Genomic DNA, 24000 nt, shown 5'->3' with positions numbered 1-24000 from the left:
ACTCAATTAAATTGAAAACCTATTTTTTTTTTTAGCATTTGTGCTGTTTCTGCAGCCCATGGCTTACATTATGATAAAATCACTGCCAGCTATGTGTCAATTTGCATCTTTTGTTTGTTGGAGCAATGCTGTCACCTTTGTCCATGGATTCGCTATGGGCACTGTCTTATTTAAAATGCTTTTATTCGTCTTTCAGTTTGAGAAAATTGTAGAAAGAGAAAAGTCATCCAGTGTTTATATTGCAAGGACATGTTGTATAAATAGAATGATGTTTTATGATGTGATTTACATCAGAAGAAATACAGCCATGAACCTTAAATTGAATCAATGGTTCTCGCCAATCTACCTGCCCCATTATATCTGTCCAGGACAATACTGGTAAGAGTGACCACCACACACTCCTTGTGTACACAAAGTCTCATCTTCACACTGAGGACACCCTCCATTGTGTAGTGTGACACTACCACCATGCTAAATGGAAAAAACCTAACAGCTCAAAATTGGACATCCTGAGGTGCTGAGGGCCATCAGCAGCAGCAGAATTGTATGCCACCACAATCTGTAACGTCACTGTCCGACACATTGCTCATTCTCACATCAAGTTACATACCATCCTAACCTTGAAATATATCGCCATCACTTCATTGTCACCAAGTCAAAATCCTGGAATTTTTTACTTAACAGCACTGTGGAAGCACTTTCAGTACATGGACTGCAGTGGTTCAAGAAGGTAGCTCACCACCACTTTCTCAAGGGCAATTAGCAATGGGCATTAAATGCTGGCCTTGCCAGAGAAGTCCACATCACATAATTGAATAAAAAAAGATTTAGGGAAGAAGTGATCTATGTTGTTTGCATGAGCTCTAGGTTGGATTCTATTACTGTCAGTAACCAGGGGTGTTATGTCAAACCGTACATTTCTGGGCTGCCTGCAGCAGGACAATATTGCAGGTTTCCAGTTTTTTTTCCCTCCGGCACATTGGTAAGAAGCTTGTTGCAAAGACTTGTTGAAATGTGTGAAACAGTCTGAGGGAGTTGGGGGTGAACAATATCAACTTGTGCACTACTAAAGGCTAGTCACTCTCTACGTATTTTCTTCATTTTTTCAGCTCTCAAGTTACTTTCCATTTATGAGAATCTACTTGCAGTGGGACAGAACTGCTCTAGAACATTCCAGTGTGAAAAAAACTTTAGGCCTGAATTTCAAACTTGGCATGCGTATGAAGTCGGCGGGCCCAGAGGTGGATGTAGAATTTGCTCCCGGGTGAGATCGCGTTCTCAGCGCTATTTCACATTGGTGGCAAATTCAGGCATGCCCAGCGTGAAATGTGTCTTTTGGTTGGCCTGACAGTGCGGGCGGGGATGGGAACAAATCATGTGCGAGGTCCAATGGTATCCCCCAGGACTCTGGAAAAACAGATAGGTCCCACAACATAGAAACAAATTTGGTGTTAATACTGCGGCTTTTCGGCTATGAACTGATCCTGACAAAAACCTTCACTGACTCAATGTATTTGTGTGTAGTAGCTCTGAAATATGCCTTGAAAATCTACAGGTCATGCCCAGCATCTGCTGCTGATACAGTTAAACTTTGTGGCAGCTGTGAGGAAGCTGTGGGTGGAGGGAGTGTGGAAAGAACATAAGGACATAAGAACTAGGAGCAGGAGTAGGCAATTCAGCCCCTCGAGCCTGTCCCACCATTCATTACAATCATGGCTGATCTCATTTTGGCCTCAACTCCAATTTCCCGCCCTCTCCTTTCAATCCATTATTAATAAGAGCTGGGGAAGGGATTCTCCTTATATACTTAGATCAGTGAAGAAAGAAAAAATAATGAATAAGTATTTCTCCATCACCTTTCATGACTTCAGGACGTCCCAGAGTGTGGTCACTGCTATAATGTGGAAAATATGCCGGCCAGCCACTTTGTGCATAGCAAGCTCCCATAGACAGCAATGTTGGATCTCTTGCATCCATCTGAGAGGGTAGATATGGTCTCAGATTAACATCTCATTTGAACACTGGCACCACAGACAGTACAGCACTCTGTTAGGACTGTGCTGGGGCTGGAAGCCCATGTGTTCAACTCTCTGTAGTGGGGCTTGAACCCATAATCTGCTGAACTCCACAGAGCAGAATGTCCCAACGTGGTAGACGTTGGAAGGGTGCATCAAGGGTGCATCCCTTCTTCACTAATGTAAGGTCTAACTGCTATTGCAGCAGTTCTGGACTGCCCGGCTGAGGTGGCGCAGCTCGGGCTAATGGCTGTGCTGGGGGACGAAGTGAAGGAAGGGGTGTTGAAGGCTGCAAACCAAGTGTGGTTGTTCCCTTTTGTAGCAGAATCCTTTTTAAAAAAACCTTTTTAATTATGCAGGGATCTGGTCATATTCCGCATCTACTACTGGCTCAGTTGGAACATTTCCGATGACAAACCTGCAATATCTGTATGCTGGGTCATAATGAAGGCCTGGTCATGGGGAGCCTGATGTTCAGAGAGCCCCTACTGCAGCTCAACACCCTCCCACCCCCATATAATTACAGTGGCAATAGCCAAATGGTCATGGATTTTCAAGGCCAATATCTTTTGTCAATGTCAGTGTTCCCCATGGTTTGTGCAGGTTGATCTACCTTGTTGGAACTTTGGCATAGATTTTTAGGTGAACCAGCTTAGAAAGCTTGCACAATCAAAAGCAAATCTGTCAAAACTCAGAAATATGACAGCAGCAAAATCACAAATAAAATGGAAGTGCTTGTGCTCCAGGAGGCCTTTTATCCTGCCCTTGGATGACAATTTAATTAAAAACGTGCTGCCCACCTGTCCATTTTGACTGAGCAACAAGCACAAAAATCACACAGGCATTATAAATTCCCAGTCAATAGGCTTTTTAGTGGCCTTAATTGGCCCTTTAACTGTCAGCAGCTGAGTGTGGGAGTTGGAGCCGTTCCCGCCAACCTCAATATTACATGTGTGAGAAATGACCTCAGCACACGCGCCCAACATCATATGCACAATTTTATGTGCATTGAGCCGACCTCAGAACATAAAATTCAGACCTTAGAATTAAAAGCACAGATGCTGCAGTTGGACACTATGGTCTCTGCAAAATTAAAACTAGTGAATGTTGCAATGTTTGGGCACTCGTATACTTAAATTTGGTGGGTGAAGCTGAGGGAAATGAGAGAAACACTGGAAATTCCCACCCAAAATGAAGACCTTTGGCTGGTCTATCAAATTTTCTGACCCACCCGCGACAATTCCCATCGCAGGCAGGACTGGAAAATCCCGGCCGCAGTTTTTCCACCTGGATGGCAGAGAAGAAACCTGTTACTCCTGATCATTATAGGAACAGGAGTAGGCCATTTAGCAGTGGGATCATAGCTGATCTACAATCTAAACTCCATATACTTGTCCTTGCCCCATATTCCTTAATATCTTTGTTTACAAAAAATCTCTCAATCTCTGATTTAAAATTTACAATTTATCTGGCAGCAATTTGTTTGTGGAAGAGAAGTGAAAATTTATCCATCTGGTGTGGGGAAGAATACATGATATTGTAGATTGTGGTATACAAGTCAACCCGGCGTATAAGATGACCAAAGCTTTTTGCTGTCAAAATGCGTGTTTAGGCCTAGGCGCATAACTCAATCCCCCATCTTTCAGGTAATAAATGCATGTTTAGGGCTATACTCACATTAGGAGCTGGCCTCAATTTCTCAGCTCAGACGTACATGTTTAGGGTCATACTCGTCCTATAAGTTGGCGCATGGGATCAAGCGGGAGATACAGGTCATGTTGCCAAGATGTGTGGGAGTTTAAGACACACCCACACAGAGCAGACCATGCATGCCAACTGATGAACAGAAATGGGTCCTACTGCATCAACTCCGGTGGTTCATATTTTATGCTTGGCGTACAAGTTGACCAGCCGTCGGGAAGGACTTTCTGAAGCTTCGAAGGTCGACTTAAATGCCACGTTCTACAGTGTTTTTTTGGTTGTAAATATGCCCCAGTCTACCCATGATCTTAAATACAATCTACACTCTATGCTCATATTTTTGTTTTGACTGCATTTCAATTGGTTTGTGGTAGTAATAGGAGCAGTATTCATGCAACTGAGGATTGTCAGGAGTGTCTGGTTATGAGTTACAAGACCCTAAGGTGAGTTACATAACCTCGTAAACCATAAAACAGAAGCTCAGTCGAATGGTTTATAAAAACAGCCTGAACTCCTGGTTTCACGCATGGCTGTTTTTCTAATATTAAACACTGAAGCCTCACAGTAACATACCCCCTCGGAGCACAGTGTTTGTTTTCTCAGTACATTGTGCAGTCTTACTTGGAGCTGGTCTACTCAGGTCACTTCTTTTGTCTCTTCCAGCCAGGTTGACTTGGCCAGCTCTCTAGATAGGTAGGGGAGCATGCAGGGATCTCCCAGGGCCTGGTGGTGTGGCACTCGCTGTAATGGGCGAGTGGGCAGCCTGTATTCTGTGATTCTAGGCTATATTTTTTAGTCGTTGTTCAGATCCTGTTCAGATTGGAATTTGGAAGTTTAAAATGGCTACATGTATGCTGTTGCTTATTGATGGATAACTCCTAAAGCAAAACGACAAGGTTTGTTGCAGTTCACAACTTGTGATAAATGGAAATCAATGGGAATTGGAATTTAGACCTTACACATGGTCCCCAAGGCGCCAAGGTACATTATCCATGAAGACAAAAGACTGGGTACCCCTTCTTTCGAGCATATAATGAGGTACCAGGAAATGGCAGAGGAGTTGAATAAATATTTTGCTTCAGTCTTCAAGGTAGAAGACAATAATAGCATTCCAATACTAAATAATCAAGGGGAAAAAGAGGGGGAGGAAATAAATACAATAACTAGCACTAGAGAAAAAGTACTAGGGAAACTAACAGGGATAAAGGTTGATAAGTCCCCTGGACCAGGTGGGTTGCATTCTAAGATATTAAAGGAAGTACCTACAGTGATGGTGGATGCACTGGTAGTAATCTTCCAAGAATCCTTAGATTCTGGAAAAGTCCCAGAGAATTGCAAAACTGCCAAAGTGACACCCTTATTTAAAAAGGGAGGGAGACAAAAAACAGGTAACTATAGGCCAGTTAGCTTAACATCTGTCATTGGGAAAATGGTTAGACTCTATTCTAAAGGATGTAATAGCAGAGCATTTAGAATTACATAATCTAATCAAGCAGAGTCAGCATGACTTCATGAAGGGGAAATCATGCCTGACAAGTTTATTAGAATTCTTTGAGGAGGTAGCTAGCAGGATAGATATAGGGGAACCAGCAGATATAATATATTTGGATTTCCAAAAGGCATTTGATAAGGTACCACATGTAAGGCTACTTAATAAGATAAGAGCCCATGGTGTTGGGGGCAGTATATTAGCATGGATAGAGGATTGGCTAACTAATAGAAGACAGAGAGTTGGGGTAAGGGGGGCATTTTCAGGATGGCAACCTATAACTAGTGGAGTGACACAGGGATCAGTGCTGGGGCTTCAATTATTTACAATATACATTAATGACATAGGTGAGGGAAGTGAATGTACTATCGCCAAATTTGCAGGTGATACAAAATAGGTGTGAAGGCAAGTGGTGAGGATGACACAACGTGTCTACAGAGGGATATAAATAGGTTAAGTGAATGGGCAAAAACGAGAAAGATGGAATATAATATGGGAAAATGTGAGGTTATGCATTTTGGCAGGAAGAATAGAGGAGCGGAATATTATTTAAATGGAGAAAGACTGCAAAAAGCTGCAGCACAGAGGGATTTGGGTGTCCTTGTACATGAATCCCAAAAAGCTAACATACAAGTTCAACAGGTAATAGGGAAGGCAAATGGAATGTTGGCCTTTATTTGAAAGGGAATGGAGTAAAAAAATAGGGAAATCTTGCTAAAACTACACAAGGCACTATTTACACCATTCCTAGGATACTGTGAACAGTTTTGGTCCCCTTATCTAAGGAAAGATATACCGGCATTGGAGGCAGTCCGGAGAAGGTTCACTAGGTTGATCCCGGGTATGGAGGGATTTTCTTCTGAGGAGAGATTGAGTAGGTTGTGCCTGTACTCATTGGAGTTTAGAAGAATGAGGGGCGATCTTATTAAAACATATGAGATTCTTAAGGGGTTTGACAGGGTGGATGCTGAGACGTTTTTTCCCCTTGTGGAAGAGTCTAGGACCAGATGGCCTAATCTCAGAGTAAGGGGTCGCCCATTTAAGACAATGATGAGTAGGAATTTCTGCTCTCAGAGGGTAGTTAATCTGTGGAATTCTTTACCGCAGAGGGCTGTAGAAATCGGGTCATTAATCATATTCAAGGCTGAGATGGACAGGTTTTTAGTCAGTAAGGGAATCAAGGGTTATGGGGAAATGGCAGGAAAGTGGAGTTGAGGATCATCAGATCAGCCATGATCATTGAATGACAGAGCAGACTCGATGGGCCGAATGGCCTACTTCTGCTCCTATGTCTTACGATCTTATTATGGAGTCAAAATGCACAGCTTCTCCCCCAAAATTTTCTTGTAATCACTGTACTAAATACTTGTATTCATTATACATTAAGATTACCACTGGTCCTTAACATTCTGAGGCCATTATATCAATAGGTGTTGTTGTCAGCATAACATTGCATGACTTAGCATTACATGACAGGCCCCATCCTGAAGACTCGCAATTTAACATACCATGGATTGCATCAGGCACTTAAAAAAAAATTCGAAGGATAAAAGGCACTAAATTGGGGCCAACAAATCCAGAAACTTTGGATTTGAAAACCAGAGCAGTGAAAATCCAAATATCTGTCAGCAACACTGGTAGCAAAGTAAATGGAGGCCCACAAGGAAGAGTGTCTAAGTCACAGGTAACTAATAAAGCAAAAAAATCAGAAGCAGCTGAGGAGAAAATATAATGTGGGAAGTCGCTCGCTCTGAGGGGAAAAAATTATTCTTTCCCAGAACCTACTTCCATACTGACTTCAATATGGTACATTGTGTGTGCCATCTTACCCATCTCTCCCTCACCTTCTATCTCCCTGCCCTATCTTCACCTGCTCAATGCTCCACTTCCATGCTCATCTTCTCTCCCCTTTTCTCTCTCCCTCTCTTCTTTCCCTCCTTTCCCCGCCTTTCTCCATCCCCTCCTTTTTCTATTCCCTTTACTTTCATCTCTGCTCTGCTCTCACCCTTTCCACATCTCTCTCCCGTGTCCTCACCTATCTCCCTTACCCCCACCCATCCCCCCCCATTTTCCTCCTTTCATCCTTTTGACTTGGGTTCAATTATTCCCCATCTCTCAACCTTGTTTGACCTGAAAAACGCTCTTGACTCATTGGGAGTGATTTTAACTTTGAAATAGTATGAAACTGAAAAGTGGGCCACTTTTACACTTCTCTCCATTTTAAGTTCAATTGCAGGAGAACTTGTTAGACAATTTCTGTACAACGACATCTCACTAACAGCATTTGAGATGAGTGAACAGTTAAACTGTTTCTGCTTACAAATGGATTAGTGTTAACACTTATAACCTGAATGGGATTTTATGGGCCAGCTAGGGTCAGGAAAACAGGCAGGTGGACCCTTAAAATAGGATGTTAGCCGCTGGCCTGCCACTGCCCCCAATGCAATTTTATGGGCAGCCGGGGAGGCACTAGGTGGACCATGGCCCAATGGAGGCCCTTAAATGGGCAATTAATGCCACTTAAGGTTCTCCTCCCACTGGCATTCAGGTTAACTGGGTGTGGGGGAGGAAGGGGGAAAGGCCTGCGCTCAACATACAGCCTGGCAGGTTTGTCTCTGTGGATTGCTGGCCAATGAAAATGGCAGGGGGAGGGAGGTGCCTCCTTTCTGGGTCTCCTGTGTCAATTGGAGGACCCCGCCCACAGTTTTCCCTTCCTGCATTCCTACCCCCACCCCACCCTACCGCCCTGTACATGTTGTGCCTCCATCCCCCTCGTTCCTCTCTTTGGGACCTGCCAGCCCGAGTGTTGTAATTTGTTGTAGGGTGGCTGAGCCGTACTATTAATGATACAGTTGATCTGCAGACACTTCTTGGGTGGAAAGTTTAAATTTATTTACAATATACTCAGCAGCAACTACACGTGTGCTTTCAACTCCAACTCCATCTCTGCACTGCCGGCTGAGGTAGCCCGTGCTGCTCTCCTATTGGTTACTACGGATCATGTGATCTTGCCAAACAAGTGTTATTCTTAAAGGTACATTACACACTAAATAAAACCATAAATACTACACCGAGATTCTGGGCTTCGCTGAAAGTCCAGATCCACCGCTCAATGCCTCCTCCTTGGCCTAGCTGCAATACTGACAGTGGCCACTGTTAGTATTGCAGAGCTGCCAACCTCCGATTGACTGGCAGCTCTACGAGGCTGGACTTTTCCTGAAGAGGGACGGAAGTCTTGCCTCAAAATAATGAAAAGCCCGCCATCCAAAAAATTAAAATAGGGTGAGCCGGCCAATCAGAGGTGGGTTTGTCCCTGATAATAATGCTGGGGTACAGGGAGCCCACCTTTAATGTATAATCCAGCCCCCTGAGTCAGACAGTGTTAGGTTCAAGGCCCACTCCAGAGTTGAGCAAAAAGCAATTGATCCAAAAGATCATTTTCGGTGCTGTAAGTTCTATGTAATTTATTTAATAACCCAGGCTGACATTTCAGCACAGTGCTGTAGGAAGAGTTGTACTGTCGATGGATGAAACGTTAAACTGAAGACCCAAATTTTCTGTTAGACATAAAAGTTCTCACAACACTACTCAAAGCGGAGAAGGGAATTCTCCCCTGTGTCCTGGCCAATACTTATCCCCCAATTAATATCACTAAAAAGTGATTATTGATCATTGTGTAACTTCTGTTTGTGGGACCTGGATGCAAGTAGCCTGCTGTATTCCCTACAGTATCTCGGTAAGTACATTTCAAAAGTATTTTGTTGGCTGCAAAGTGTTGAGGCTGCAAGTCTTTCTTTTTGCTGGTCTTGGTTGAAGGCAGATTATTGGCTCTGCCTTTTTTCAATTAAGACCTTGATAACTTTAATGGCCACTTGAACAGGCAGACAAGGCTTCAATTTAATTCCCCATCCCAAAGACCTCTCCACCGCCAATGCTGTATTGGAGTGTCAGCTTTGATTCCTTAAATTGTAAAATCTCATTCAACCTCACTGACCGCTCGAGGAACAAAGCAAGCCATTGGTCGAATAGCCCTCAATTGGAAAGCATTTACTTTTTGGTTTTGTAAACGAGAAGCTTGAAGAAACCTGCTCTGTTGCCATAACAATAGTGTTTGGAGGTGGGGGTGAGGGGATGGTGGGAGGGCATCTGATGCTATGGAAACATGCATGCCTGAACATGTAAGGATTGTCAGAGCCCGGCAATTAGTGTACTTTTGTTTGGAACCCATTTGTATGAGGGACCGGAAAGCAAGAATTTTTGGTGGTTTATAACAACTTGGATTCAAGGGGCCAGCAGAAGACTACGCGCACAAACTGAAAATATTGGAACCCTGCTCACAAATACCGCTTTACTTATTGATGTAAAAAACAACTTTAAACCTGTGGCCTTTATACCACCACCAACACCACACCACCCCCCACCCCCCCACCAATGAAGTACATCGGTCACTGGAGGCAGGATTAGTGGGATATCTGATGATTGACATTATTGCTCTATCAGTTGCCTCCATTTCTGACATCACCATTCAAAGTGGTAGATCCTGTAACTTCATTGGAAACGAAAAACTATCGTCCATTGTGTGTTTTCACTGTAGTTGAACTTCACACCCCGCAGCTCTTTAATTGTGAGCCATCTTATATCACAACAACTTACACATAAATAGTACCTTTAATAGAATGAAAAATATTCAAAGATGCTTTCAAGAGCGTTTTGGGACAACTTTTAATACTGAGCCACACTTAGCAAAATTAAAACAGATGATCAAAAACTTGGTCAAAGTGGTTGTTTTTAAAGAGCCATTGAAGGAGAGGTAAAATGAGGTGGAGAGGTTTATGGAGGGTATTCCAGAACTTAGGGCCTCAGAGGCTGAAGGCTCAACTGGAAACAGTGGAGCAATTAACATTGGAGATGTGCAAGAGTCCAGAATTGGAGGACCACAGATATCCCAGAGGATTGTAGGGATGGAGGAGGTTACAGAAATAGGGAGGGGCAAAGTCATGCAGTGATTTCAACACAAGGATGAGAATTTTAAGTCCCAGGCTGGGAGCCACTGTAGGTCAGCATGCATGGGATGATGGGTGAATGAAACTAGGTTTGTGTTAGGACATGGCAGCAGGGTTTCGGAGGAGCTCAAGTGTCACTTACAACTGCACTTTCAAATCCTCAATTATCCAGTCTTTGGCCCTGCATCTGCCACACATGTTGGCAGTTACTGATTTGCTCAACCACACCACCCTCTCGATGTTTGATGCCCTAGTCTTCAGTGCTCATTTTCACCCTGACCATTACCCCAGTACAGCCTTCATCTCCACTCCCTTTACTCCAAGAGGAGTAAACTTGAAAGGACAACTGGTTGGACCATTCACTACCAGATCTGGTTGGACCACATAAAGCATTATCAGGTTCTTTTCTCCTCTGTTAAAACTGCTCACTATTCCAGGATCTAAATAACTCCCAGCTTCTTTCCTTGACTGGAAACTGTCTTGATAAATAACTTCCCTGTCTCTTCCACCTACACCTTCAACAATAAGTGCGAGTAGCTGTCACTGAGAGCAAGATCATCTTATCAGTTACCTCTGCCACATCCTTCCCTTCTTCTAGCCCAATGGGTCAAACTTCCTCTGAGGCTGCCCCCTGCCCTAGCCCTGAACTTGCATTTTTCTCTCATTTCATCCGCTCTCTGATCCCATTTTGTCCTGCTTCCTTGACCCTATTCCCACTATATCACTGATCACCCAACTTCCCCTCCAGGCTCCATATTAGCCCATGTTGTTAACTATTCTCTCTCTTCAGCTACAGTTGCTTGCTCCTTTAAATCTACTGTCATCACGCTTCTCAAAAAAACCCTTGACCTCACCTATGTGACAGTGGGAAAGGTAAACAAACTATTCCTCCTCATCCTTCTTGACCTGTCTCTAGCCTTTTACATGGCTGACCACACCATCCTCCACCACCGATTCTCCACTTTCACCCAGCTGAGTGGTACTGCTCTCGCCTGGTTCCATTCTTACCTATTTAATTATAGACAGAATATCACCTTGCAATAGCTTCTCTTCCTGCTCCTGCACCATTGGCTCTGGTACCTCTCAAGGATCAATCCTTGGCTCCCTCCTATTTCTCATTCACATGCTGCCCCCCCAGCAACATCATCTGAAAGCAAAGCATTAGTTTTTACATGTCGCTGATGGCATTCAGCTCTACCTTGCCAGCACCTCTCTTGACTTCTCCACTGTTGTTCAATTATCAGACTGCTCATCTGGCATCCAGTACTGGAAGAGCATAAATTTTCTCCAATTAAATGTTGGAAGACCAAACCCATTGTTTTAGGTCCCCACTCCAAAATCCACTCCTTAGTAACCGACTCCATGCCCCTCCCTGGCAACAGTCTGAAATTGAACCAGATATTTCTCCACCTTGGTGTCATATTTCACCCTGAGATGTGCTCCCAAGCACATTTTCATGCTATCAGTAAGATTGCCTATTTCCATCACCATAATGTTGCCCAAATTCACCTCTGTCTCATCTCATTGCTGCTGAAACCATCATTAACGCCTTTGTTACTTTTAGATTTGCTTGTTCTAATACACTTATGGCTGGTCTCTTACATCTGACCCCACATAACTCAAGGTTATCCAGATCTCTGGTGCCCCATGCCTTAACTTGCAGCAAGTCTGGTTCCCCTATCACCCCCATGTTCGCTGACCTACACAAGCTCCCAGTTAAGCCACATCTTGTTTGAAAATTTTCATCTCAGTTTTCAAATACCTCCATGGCCTCATCCCTCACTATCTCTGTAATCTCCTCCAGCCCCAGTAACTTCTTTAATTCTGGCCCCTTGAGAATCCCTGACTTTAATCACTCCACCATTGAGTGCTGTGCCTTCAGTTGCCTGAGCACTCGGCTCTGACATACCTTTGCTACACCTCTCTGCTTCACTTTCCTCCTTTAAGACACTCCTTAAATTCTACCCCTTTGGCCAAGCTCCGTTCCCCATTGAGGCATTTTTTTAATTCATTCATGGGTTGTGGGTTTCGCTGGCTGGGCCACCATTTATTGCCCATCCCTAATTGCCCTTGAGAAGGTGGTGGTGAGCTGCCTAACTGAATGGTTTGGTAGGCCACTTCAGAGGGCATTAATGAGTCAACACATTGCTGTGGGTCTGGAGTCAATGTAGCCCAGACCAGATAAGGACGGCAAATCTCCTTCCTGAAAGGACATTAATGAACCAAATGGGTTTTTACGACAATCAGCAATGGTTTCATTGACATTTATTGAATTCAAATTCCACCATCTGCTGTAGTTTGAACCCTGGCCCCCTGGGCATTACCCTGGGTATCTGGATTACTAGTCCAGTGACAGTATCACTATGCCACCACCTCTCCCTTACATGTACATAATACCATCCAATGTTTTGGAGGAAGCCAGGTGTAAGTACTCAGCCCATACTTGCCATACATACTTATTCCTAACTATTGGCACATCAACTGCAAAACAAAGTAGGAATGCTGTACTATAGCACTAATATACATCATCATGCTAGTATGACTTAGAACAACACAGTTCCAGTGATGAACTACTCCATTTCATGGGGCTCAGTGGAGTTTAAATAAATGGAGTCCCTCTGGATCCGGTGGCTCAGAATAGGATTTTCACCTCCCACTTAACATGCTGCACTAATAAAACTGGTAATATGAGGTTACAAGGCTTTGCCCTAAAATAATTACAGCCAAACAGTTGACAACCCCAAGCTTACCTCCACCAAAAGGAGCCCATATCACTCTGCGAATAGTCTTCACCCAATCTTCCATATCATTCTGTGCACTGGCCATGAGGAGATATGTTTCATGGTTGGCGGTCATCCGATCGCGATCTCCACCTAGAAGGCACAATACAATGGTGATATTCCACAGAAAACCATCTGAATGACTTATCTGGATAATTCTTGACCCTAGTTTTGCTTTCTTATTTCTTTAGGTTTCTATCTCACATATGTCAGCGTCTGACTGGCAAGATGAGCAAATCTTTTACCAGAAACCTGTCACTGCCTCTGGTAAACAGCCTGTTAATCAATTCACAAGAGAAACTGAGGCTGCAATTGCAGCTATGATCCAAAATATATTGAGAACAGCTGGTAGTAGCACTTCTGCCACCAGCTGCTCCCTGACTAACATGCTATATCACCATGACATCCTGTCAGCAATGGTGAACCACATCAGTATGTCCAAATCTGAGTTAGAAGTTAGGAGTGCACACTTTGACCACAATTTCCTTTCCTCCTCTCTTCAAAGCACTGTTGCTTGCTAGGGTATGGCATCCAAAGCCCTCCAGTACTTTAACTAAGTGACTATTCTTCCATTGTGAGCCAGTTGGTGAACTATTTGACATGGTGACACAGAATGTAGGCCAGGGAGTAGACAGCGACGCCCACATCCCATAAGTGAATTTTTAAAAAGCTGTTCTTTTTTGATTTGGGCTGCAATTGGAGGCCGGATTTTTCTTATTAATTAATTAACCGTTTGACTGTGAGGGGCAGCACAGAGTTCAATGTAACCCTCTTCTCATCCAATGTTCACACATTTGCCCATTTCAGCAGGGCACACTAGACAGCAACCTGAAACAGTTGGCTGATTCTTTCCTTTCCCTAATAATGGAGCATTGACATCATCTGTATCTCTCCCAATTACAGATTCAGCTGAGGAAGATGCAAGATGTGGAGCGGTGCTCAGGTTAACTGTTTGCATGTTTGACAGAAAACTTCTGGATACTTGATATCTCCACCCCTATCTTTCTGCCGTCACAGCTTCAATCCACCATAAATTGCAGACCAGGCAGCTGCAGCCAAACATTCTCATCCAGCTCACATCCCGCACCTCCCCCCCACCAACCCCCCACCCCCCACCACATCTTTCCTTCCCAAGTTCCATTATCCCCCTGCTCTGCTCCTGGAAATGTGCCCAAATAGTTGGTGACAGTGAGCATCCACCTGTGGCCTGAGACTTGTCCAAAATCTGATGCAAGATATACTTCAGGTGCTGCTTGGGCATGGCACATCATACTGCTAAATTGCTCATTTTTGTCTGAATTATGCATGAAAAATGTACAAAATGGGGTCCAATATCTCTACCATTGGGGCAGATCTTGATTTTATAAGATAGTGTAAATTGGACAATAGCAAATGGAAACTCTGTTTTAGAGCTCTCTAGACTTTTATTTCAATGGAAATCAAACTTTGATCAGTCAAGGCCAACTCTGACCTTTCTTCTTATAAGAATCTCCCTCTTCTGCTGAGTTCCTGGAAACAGTTTATTTAGTCAGTTTTCTTTTAATGTTGAAAACAATGATTGGGCTTCTTCTTTAATAGAAGCCTTTCCCCACAGTCTGATCCAGAAAAAGGACAATGCATCCAAAATAAACTCAAGAATGATATTGAGAAAAATGTCGAAGTTCTGTCGAAGGGTCATGAGGACTCGAAACGTCAACTCTTTTCTTCTCCGCCGATGCTGCCAGACCTGCTGAGTTTTTCCAGGTAATTCTGTTTTTGTTTTGGATTTCCAGCATCCGCAGTTTTTTTGTTTTTTTCTCTGTGTTTAATTGACTGCCACTGCTCTTCAAGAAATGCCTACCTCCTTGAAGAAGTTCTGTTCCTCTCTGCGACAAGATTTCCGGATTTCTCTGTTGCCTTGTTCACCTTCATTGCTTTCCATTTCTCCAGTTCTGTCGAAGGGTCATGAGGACTCGAAACGTCAACTCTTTTCTTCTCCGCCGATGCTGCCAGACCTGCTGAGTTTTTCCAGGTAATTCTGTTTTTGTTGAGAAAAATGTATCTAACATAATCTACCATAATTTAGTCTTGACTAAATGACCCATGCAACTTGCTTTTATTCTGAGCAATAATTTCACTTAAACATCAGCGGATTGAATAAGTCTACTAAAGCCAGATATAAACTTGCAACACCCATGACAGCTAAGTTCCCATTCAGAAATCAAAAGGCAGGAACACAACCCCACTGGAATATATCAACAAGGGATTTCCCAGCAGCAGCTTGACAGGAGCAAACAACAGCCAATTTCCTGGTCCTCAAACGTTGCCTTCAGGACCAAGTGAAAAATTCACCTTGGTATAGTTGAGCTAACTTCTACGTTCAAATAGCACTATTGTAAAACATTGGACAAATTGTAAGCATGTGGTTTTCAGTTACAAGGGGCGGAATTTTACGTTGGTGGGATTTTACATTCCTGCCGAAGTCAATGGACCTCTGAATGGCTTGCCACTTTTTACAATCTCACCCCTGCCACAACGAGGCTGTGAAATTCCACCCAAGGTGTATGGCCAACATAGCAACTTGCACCAAATACTGCACTGTTGTTAGATGTGGCAAATGCAGCAGATGGCCAAATGTCACCTTTTATTTCTTATTCTCTTACTCTAGTACATTTTCACTCATCTCTCTTCAAAGATCACCTGGGATTTATGAGTGCTCTCACTTGGCAATTGCTATAAAGGCACTCTATCCCAGCATTCTTGGTGGCAATGAAAGTAGTATCATATTTCAGTGGTGACAGCCAACTATCAATATTAAAATGATGTGTGTGTGTGTTTGTGTCTGTGTGTGATAGAGAGAGAGAGATGTGGGGTGCATGCGTGAGGTTGTGTGTGTGTGTGTGTGTGTGTGTGTGTGTGCACGTGCACAGCAGGTATGTATCTGTGTATATTTGTGTGTTATAGAAATGTGATAATTTTATCAGGAAGCATTTTACATGAACAACAACACCAGTCTAGACATTGTCGTGAAAGCAGAAAAAAGTAGCAAACACTCAGGCTTGTTCAGACTGATGATAAGGTTGTCTGATCAAAACAATACTTTTAAATTTCCCTAGCAAGAAAGATTTCTTAATGCAGTTAAATACGATGGTTGCTATCCTTGCTGTTTGACTTTAATGTGGGTCCTTCTCTGCATTGAGCTAAAATAGCTTCACTAACAGGAGATAGGATTTCACTGGTGGCCTAACCAAACCTGCGGACAGTAAACTCAGATCACTAGCTCGGGTAATTACAAAAAATTGCTAAAATGAAACAAATGGCTGCCAGTTTCTGGGTCTGATGTGGATTTGCTGACTTGTGTTTTATGACATGCTTTTCACTCAGGATCGGAAACCTTGAACAGCGCAGTACTGATCACATTTGAGTTTTCAATTAGTAGATTAAGGAAACCTAGCCAAAAGTTTGCACTTTAGTATAAAACAGGGCAAGTAAAAGGCTAAACATGCGGCAACCACTACACTCGTTCTTTCAATGCATATTTGGCGCATCCTTCTGACCCAAATGAAGTATTTTTTTTCAGGACACTGCTGCCATTTCAGCTTCTGTACTAAATTCATAATAAGCTGGCAGCAATATGTGCCTGTACACTTGAGTGGTCTCAAAATCCAGCGGTGGATTTTCCTTTGGAGGATCTGGACTTGTGACACTCCAAAACTCAAGTCCAAATTTGTCTGAGTACTAGCCTGATGCAGCGAACTATTTCATGTTTCGCTCAGGGCTGCACATGAGCTGGGTCTCCGGTTTGCTGGAGCTCCCCTCCTGCATCATTCTGATTGTGAAATCCTCCCAATCATCTTCCTATTATCTGCCCACAGGAAGCATGCTTCAGGCCCTGCAGCAGAATCTCAGTGCCCCCCAACCCCCCCACACCAGCCTGCATGGCCTTAAGGGGATTGGGTGCCAAACTGATGACCTGAGCTGGAGGACTTAAAATCTACAGGGCCTCTGGCTGTGGGGGGGGGGGGGGACAGACAGTTTACTACCAGTGTGAGTGACCCCCTTCACCACACCTTCCCTCCAACCCCATGGCACTCCTGCCAGGAGTTAAAATTTAAGTTTTAGCAGCTCATATTATTTTACCCATGAAATGTTTGGGGGAGTGCGCCCCATGTCCAGTTGTAAATGGATCTCCATTTTTTTTTAAATCTCCTCAGTCTCCCACCGAAATTATGGCAAGTGGCTGGTAGAAATCTCTGGAGCGTTTCAGCTATGAAGAGAGGCTGGATAAGCTAGGGTTGTTTTCCTTAGAGCAGAGAAGGCTCAGGGGGTCCTGATAGAGGTATACAAAATTATGAGGGGCATAGATAGGGTAGATACAAAGAAATCCAATCCCTTAGCGAAGGTGTCAATAACCAGGAGGCATAGATTTAAGGCAAAGGGCAGGAGGTTTAGAGGGGATTTGAGGAAAAGATTTTTCACCTAGAGGGTGATTGGAATCTGGAACACACTGTCTGAGGGGTGGTGGAGGCAGGAACACTCACAATATTTAAGGAGTATTTAGATGAACACTTGAAACACCAAGTGATGGAAAATGGGATTAGAATAGATAGGTGCATGATGGCCGGCATGGACACAATGGGCCGAAGAGCCTGGTTCAGTGCTGTATAACTCTATGACTTTAATTCAGGGCCAGTCAACAGCTCTTACACATTTGTAAATCAAATAAAGTTGGCACGTCAGGGCAGATTATTAAAATATCCTGGCCATAGACTCTGGCCAAAAAATTTTACATAAACATGCCAGGAGGTTAAGTCCAGAGAAAACACCAATTAAAGACGTTTGGAGCCGAACCATAAAATGGAATTAAAGACAATTGTTGAGGCAGGAATAACATTCACCTTCTGACAAAACTAATATAGGGGTGACCACTGAGCACTGCTGTTCCTTTGCAAGTTAATCACATTTACATCTTAGATTACACCAGATGATCACTGCATTTCACCAAAATATGTTCCTAAAGGATTCAAAAATACTTCATCAAGTTCATCTTAGAAATGGCATTCTTATACACTGAACTAGAGATGGTTAAATGCAAGCAGAGAAAATGGAGAAATTGTGTCAATAGCTAGCACTTTAATATCTCCAGCTCAATAAACTGCAAGCAGAGAAACCATGGGAAAATTAATTCTCACTCCACATAACTGCCTTTCAGGCTTTTCAGAAGCCATGTGTTCTCCTAAACAATCTAGAACTAGGGAGCACAGTTTCAAAATAAGGGGTCTCCCATTTAAGACAGAGATGAAAAGGAATTTCTTCTCTCAGAGGGTTGCTTGTGTTTGGAATTTTATTTCTCAGGCAGCAGTGAAGACTGGCTGGTTGAATATATTCAAGGCTGAGTTAGAAAGATTTTGATTGACAAGGGAGTCAAGGGTTATGGGGAGCTGGCAAGAAAGTAGAGTTAAGGCCACAATCAGAACAACCATGATCTTATTGAATGGTGGAGCAGGATCGAGGGGCCAAATGGTCTGCTCCTATTGCTTATGTTCGGTAAAACCAACTGCATCAAGTTTCAAGAAAGGGCAACAAATAGCAATAATTTCCCTGCCCCACAGATGTAAATCAACTTAAAGTCCTGAATAGCTGTTGCAAAGGAACTAACAAAGTTTTCCTGATAGTACTGTGGGATACTTTAAAGCAGGCTTATGTTTGTGTGTGTGTGTGAATAATTTAAGTAAACTGCAGAGAGTTAGACCGCAAGGTTTGAGTCATCAAAGGGATTAAGTGTAAAAAACAGGTATTTGAAATACTAATGGATGAGCTAAGTAAAATGGAATTTGCATTTTTAGATACGGGGAGAGGCTGTGAGTTTTTCAAAGGACATGCTAAGATCTTTACAAATGGCAAGATAAATAAGGCAAAGTTATTACATTTGTTTTTCCCAAACATGCTGGCCATAATGACAACATAAAAGATTTTTATGGAAAGGTAACCTCCAAAGACAGGTTGAAACAATGGAATTTACAGATCAAAAAGGAGGAAATATATTTAAAGAAGGATGGAAAGCTTTTTGGTTGTGGTTGTGTGAAATCTTGAAAGGTGCACTGTGTGAAACTGACTGGTGGAAAAAGCCTCTAGCCACTCTAGAGAAATTTGCTGTTCCAGGAAGCAAGGTTGTGTTAAAAGCCTTGGAATTTCACTGTCAAGTGAGAGGGGGAGAGAAGCTGTGTAATAACTCCCTTATAGAAAAAATGGGTGCTTTTGGTAATCTTGATGGATGTTTTATAGATTACGAATCTATTTTGGACTGTTGCCTGAAAGGGATGCGTATTTGGGAGTCTAGTTAAGTAGAAATTTTGGGAACTGTTATAAAACTAAAGATAACTGCGCAACTGTAATCTTGTGTGTGTTTAAGTTTTCTTTTCTTTTGTTAATAAATGTTTTAATTTAGACTTTAAAATCACTGAAGGTGGTAGTGGACTCGTTACTTCTGACTTCAGTGCAAAATCTTCTCGTAATAAATACAAATCACAAAATTGTTGTGATACCGTGGCCAAGTTTCTCTCTGGGATTTGGTCAGCTTGGCACCTATCACCTGCCATATCATAACACTGTTCCACCTAATGTGCCATATTATCCATCCTTCACAATGTCTATGATGTTCTGATGGACCCTGCAACTTCAACACCAGATCCCACATAACAGTTGTTCAGTCTGTGCATACGCTGCAGCTGCATCTCAATATCTCAATTTCAATAGTCCACAGTGGTAGGGAGGCTTCAAGCCTTGCCCATAGAACTGCCTCCCAGACTTCTCCCCTTTGTAAACAGGAATTAACAATTTCCCCAGATGGGTAAGCTGGTTAAAGCAGTCAATTGTTATGACACCCTCTGTGACCTTGTCTGTAATTGGGCAGGATAATGGGCCTCTCCCAATTTCTCTTCTCTTCTCACCACCCATTCATAAACAGAAAGATGTTTGAGTTTTGATTTCCCCCTTTTTAAGTGGTGGTGTATTTCCCAATCCCTCAGTTTTGGTGTGATCCAATTTCTATTAATAACCCCACAGCAAATTCGAGATAGGGTAAACTCAGAGGGGTAGTTTATTCTCACACACAAATATAGGAGGAGGGTCACAATGTAGCCTCCTTTTTCACTTATACAATTAAAGAGTGGGGATAGAGACAGGAAGATTTACAGGGTAAAGACCACAGAATAAAGAATAATTGTTTCACGTGAGTCCAGAATCCAGAATTGAAGGCCAATGGTGTATTCTTCCACACAGGTTGGCAGGTTGAAGACTGAAGCTGGACAATTCACTTTTCCAGTAGAGATGACTTCCACAATGGGATAGGCACATGAAGATGAATTAGTCTTGTAGGCAATGGTATAGAAGTTCAGAAGTCCCAGTAGAAACAGTGTAGATGGAGGGCCAGGTATTCATACCTGGACAGAGCCCTTTTACTGAGCTGCTGCTTGCTAGGTAGAAAATAGCAGACTGATTGGTAGTACAGTAAGACAGGGTAACTGGTTCTCCCAGCTAAGGTGGAGGTGGGGTGTGTGTGTGTGTGGGTGGGGGGGGGGGTCATGTGACTTCCAGCTCTCGACTTTGGCTTTGACATCCCTTTGTCTGGATTCTTGAGATTGTTGATGTTTCAACCATTAAGAATTTCAAAGGAGATTACAGGGTCCTTTGTCCTAGCACACAAGTAGTCTCTGCTGGCCAGGCCTGGCTTAGGAAATGTAGATGGCTTTTGTATAATTCCATTTGAACTTGGTCTCTGCAGTCCACAGGGTCGTTAGTGTCTCTTCAAAGATAACGAGGCACAAATTTCTTCGATACTGCTAGAATAGCTCTTACAGTTCAGGGTTATAGTCAGACATAGCTTCAATCATTTTAAAGTCTTTGTCCAGTTTGTAAAATTTTAGGAAATAACCATGTTGTTTTATAGTGTGAGGTTTTAGCTCCGTTACAAATCTGATGCAGGATGGTCTGGCCTGACCTGTTGTGAAGTGCTGTCAGCTTGAATTGGGAATTAATAGTATGATTCTATTGCATTTATCCTTGTGAGGGATCATGTGATTGTTGAGCATGTATTTAACTCTGCCTGTGAACAGTTGTGGCATTTAGTACAGTGCTGTCTCTTTGTAGCACGCCTTTGAACAATATAATCCCGTTTATATCGTAAGATGTTGATCCATCCTAAGAGACTTCAAAAAAAATCCATTTTTGTTTCATATCCAAAGCTACTCACTTGCAGAAGAAATGTTTACGGAGACAGAACTGAACCACAAGGAAAATCATGGTGGGAGAGAATTCCTGTGATCATTAAGTGTGGCAAAACTTTAAATAGGTTTACAAAAACGCCTTCTGCAATTTGAACAACATTGCAAGAATGTTAATAAAGACCGTCAAGAGCAAACATTCAGTAAAGTACTAGCGCTGACAGATAAGTATGATCCAGAGTGGGAGAGCAGGAAGTAAGTATCAAAGGATGAATGGCATGCATCTTGTAGATGATGCTTTAATAATATAGAAACTGGACCATCCTGGAGGAGGTTTTTTGATCAAGTGCCACCTGATTAAACCACCAAGAACACAGCTAAGCAAGTTGACAGGCATGGTCTATATAGCTGGAGAATCTTTTTTCTAATGTTTTTTTCTCATCAGCTTCTTCTGTGCCTTTAAACCTCCTTGCCACCTCTTTGGAGGATGGTCCCTGCAGCATTACCTCATTCACCCCTTTTGCAACAGCATGGTCCCACTTGGCAGCAGGAACACTGCCAGGAGCCAAACTAGCTCCGACCTGCAAAATACGTCGGGGTTATGGTGAAACATAGCAGAAGTCTTATGACCACCCGCCCCACCCCCGACCCCCCTGTCCCATTCTTCTACCTCAAAGAAGAGAATCCTATCCATAGGTTAAGGTAGTCCCAGATTGGATCCTTGGCCAGTGCTGAATCAGCCGATTTCAATTAGGGTGCCAATAGATTTATCTGATTCCTTTTCACCCTTAGTAAGGTGGGGAAAATTGGCCACATTTTCCCATTCATGATCAGTCTGCAGTTACCCATGTTGAAAGTGTGGATATCACATGAGGATAAGGTTAGGCTTGCCTCCGATACCTTCCATGCATAAACAGATGAAGAATAGGCATTTGGGCAAGGTGCTGGAAGATGTCTGGCACCTATGAAGCTGTATCCCAGCAAGAAACCACCAGAAGAAACTGGCAAAAAAAAATGAATGGGAGAAAAAACCTAATTCAAATCATACTGCGATCCATCACTTGCTGAATTTTGGTTATTAAAGTGTTTTGGCCAATGGAAGCTCTGTACCATGGTGCCTTGGTACAACAGGGCATATTGTCTGAATTCACACTGCCAGCAGAAGGACTTGTTCACTAATCACAGAATCAGAATGTATAGATGTGCTGCCGTCACTTTTCTTCTCATTCAAATTAAGAGGGAGGTGCCTGCTGCCAGCATAAACTCAGGAAATTGGCCCTAACACCTCCAAGTTTTACTGTGCTTCAGGCAGATGTTGGATTTACACATGTCTGCCCTAACAGTTGTGTCTCTCTCCATCCTCTTGTTATGCTGCCTAATATATTGATGGCAATGGAGGTAATGGGGGTGGAGGGTGTGGATCTTGAAAGCAAGAGCTTTGTGAATCAGTGATTTTGCTGAGTTTTTACAGCTGTTGAAGGAGTCAATCTGAAATATCAACCTGCCCTTCATTCCCACCATTGGAGTTTGCTATGCCATGATAACACATTAATTGATGTTATCAGGATTTATTTTACTGACCGTAGTGCTATCAGAAATCCATTGTGGTGTCCCACATTATGGCCAGGATTACCCGGTCAGGGGGCGGAGCCCGCTCGCCGACCCGTAAAATGACGTGCGGTGAAGTCCTGACGGAACTCCTGACGGGCAGGCCAGGAGCCCTGGCGGGCATTAGAAAAAGCATGAAATCTCATCCAAGGGCGGGATGAGGTTTCATGTAGGTTTTTAGAAATGTAATTAAACTATGTTTAAAAGTGATGGACATGTCCCAACTCGTGTGACAGTGTCACATGAGGGGACATGTCAGGGAATTTTTTTTTTTCACATTTTTTACTGTAGAGCCGATCTCCGAGGCAGCACTTAACCTCAGGGAGTTGAGTGTGCTCTTTCTTGTGCATGTGCGAAAGAGCGCACTCTCAGCTCAGGGAATCCCCCCCGCCCGTACAGGGAGTGCATAGCCCACATAAAATGGCAGCGCACCCCTGATTGGAGGTGCGCCTCCACACTTCTGCTCTTAAACTTCCTATGTGCCCTATGTGTTATAGCATGTTGGAAATGATACATTGTGCAAGTTACAGCTGATATCTCAGCCTGTTATCTGACAGAGCTTATTGTGCTTCATAATGAATTTGTTACACAATGAGGAGGTGAGATGGATTTCTTTTTCTCTCTCTCTCTGCTCTAAAATATCAAATTAATTTCCTATATCGACATTATTTCTGTCTTATGAGCAAGGTCAGGTTGGCAGTAATGGCATGGCGGGGACGGATCGTAAAATTCAGCGAGCCTTTCTAAATCCACTGACTTTGGTGGGAACGTAAAATCCCACTATCGTAAAATTCAGCCCATGATTGACAGCCAATAGTTCCCAGACATGCCATTACTGCAGGGTAGACCAAGCATCATAAGGAATTTGTAATTGTAATGCTGTTCCTCTTTGAGAGAAGGAGATTTTCTTTCAAGTTGTGCTGCCGGGCAAATATACAACATTGTACAGGTTTCAGAATAAAAAGGTGTAAATTAAGGACAATTACATTTAATGCATTTTGACAAAAACCCTATGTGCTCGTAACTGACCAGATGGCAGCAACGTTGTGTTGAATGCTAACATCATATCTATAAACAAAGGTTCATTGGATGTAAAGTTTGAGTGAAGATAAAATAAAATTGTTAGGTTGTCATTTGTTGTTGAAATCTAATGGCAATATACAGCTGTAGAATTGTACAGTTGCAGAATAAAACTGTTTTCTC

At 42.9% G+C, this 24000-nt stretch overlaps 1 protein-coding gene across 4 annotated transcripts in view; it reads right to left on the bottom strand.

The window, feature by feature from the left end:
* The window catches only part of arhgap24 (Rho GTPase activating protein 24), a 545136-nt gene that overhangs the window by 114853 nt on the left and 406283 nt on the right, over nucleotides 1–24000 (bottom strand). For all 4 annotated transcript variants that reach the window (XM_041194111.1, XM_041194121.1, XM_041194138.1 and 1 more), the window contains one exon: nucleotides 12959–13081. In XM_041194111.1, the coding sequence (XP_041050045.1) occupies nucleotides 12959–13081 (123 nt within the window). The remainder of the gene's footprint in view (nucleotides 1–12958; nucleotides 13082–24000) is intronic.

This window comes from Carcharodon carcharias, chromosome 1, assembly GCF_017639515.1.
Source record: "Carcharodon carcharias isolate sCarCar2 chromosome 1, sCarCar2.pri, whole genome shotgun sequence".
Lineage (NCBI taxonomy): Eukaryota > Metazoa > Chordata > Chondrichthyes > Lamniformes > Lamnidae > Carcharodon > Carcharodon carcharias.
This window is presented reverse-complemented; position numbering and strand designations above follow the sequence as displayed.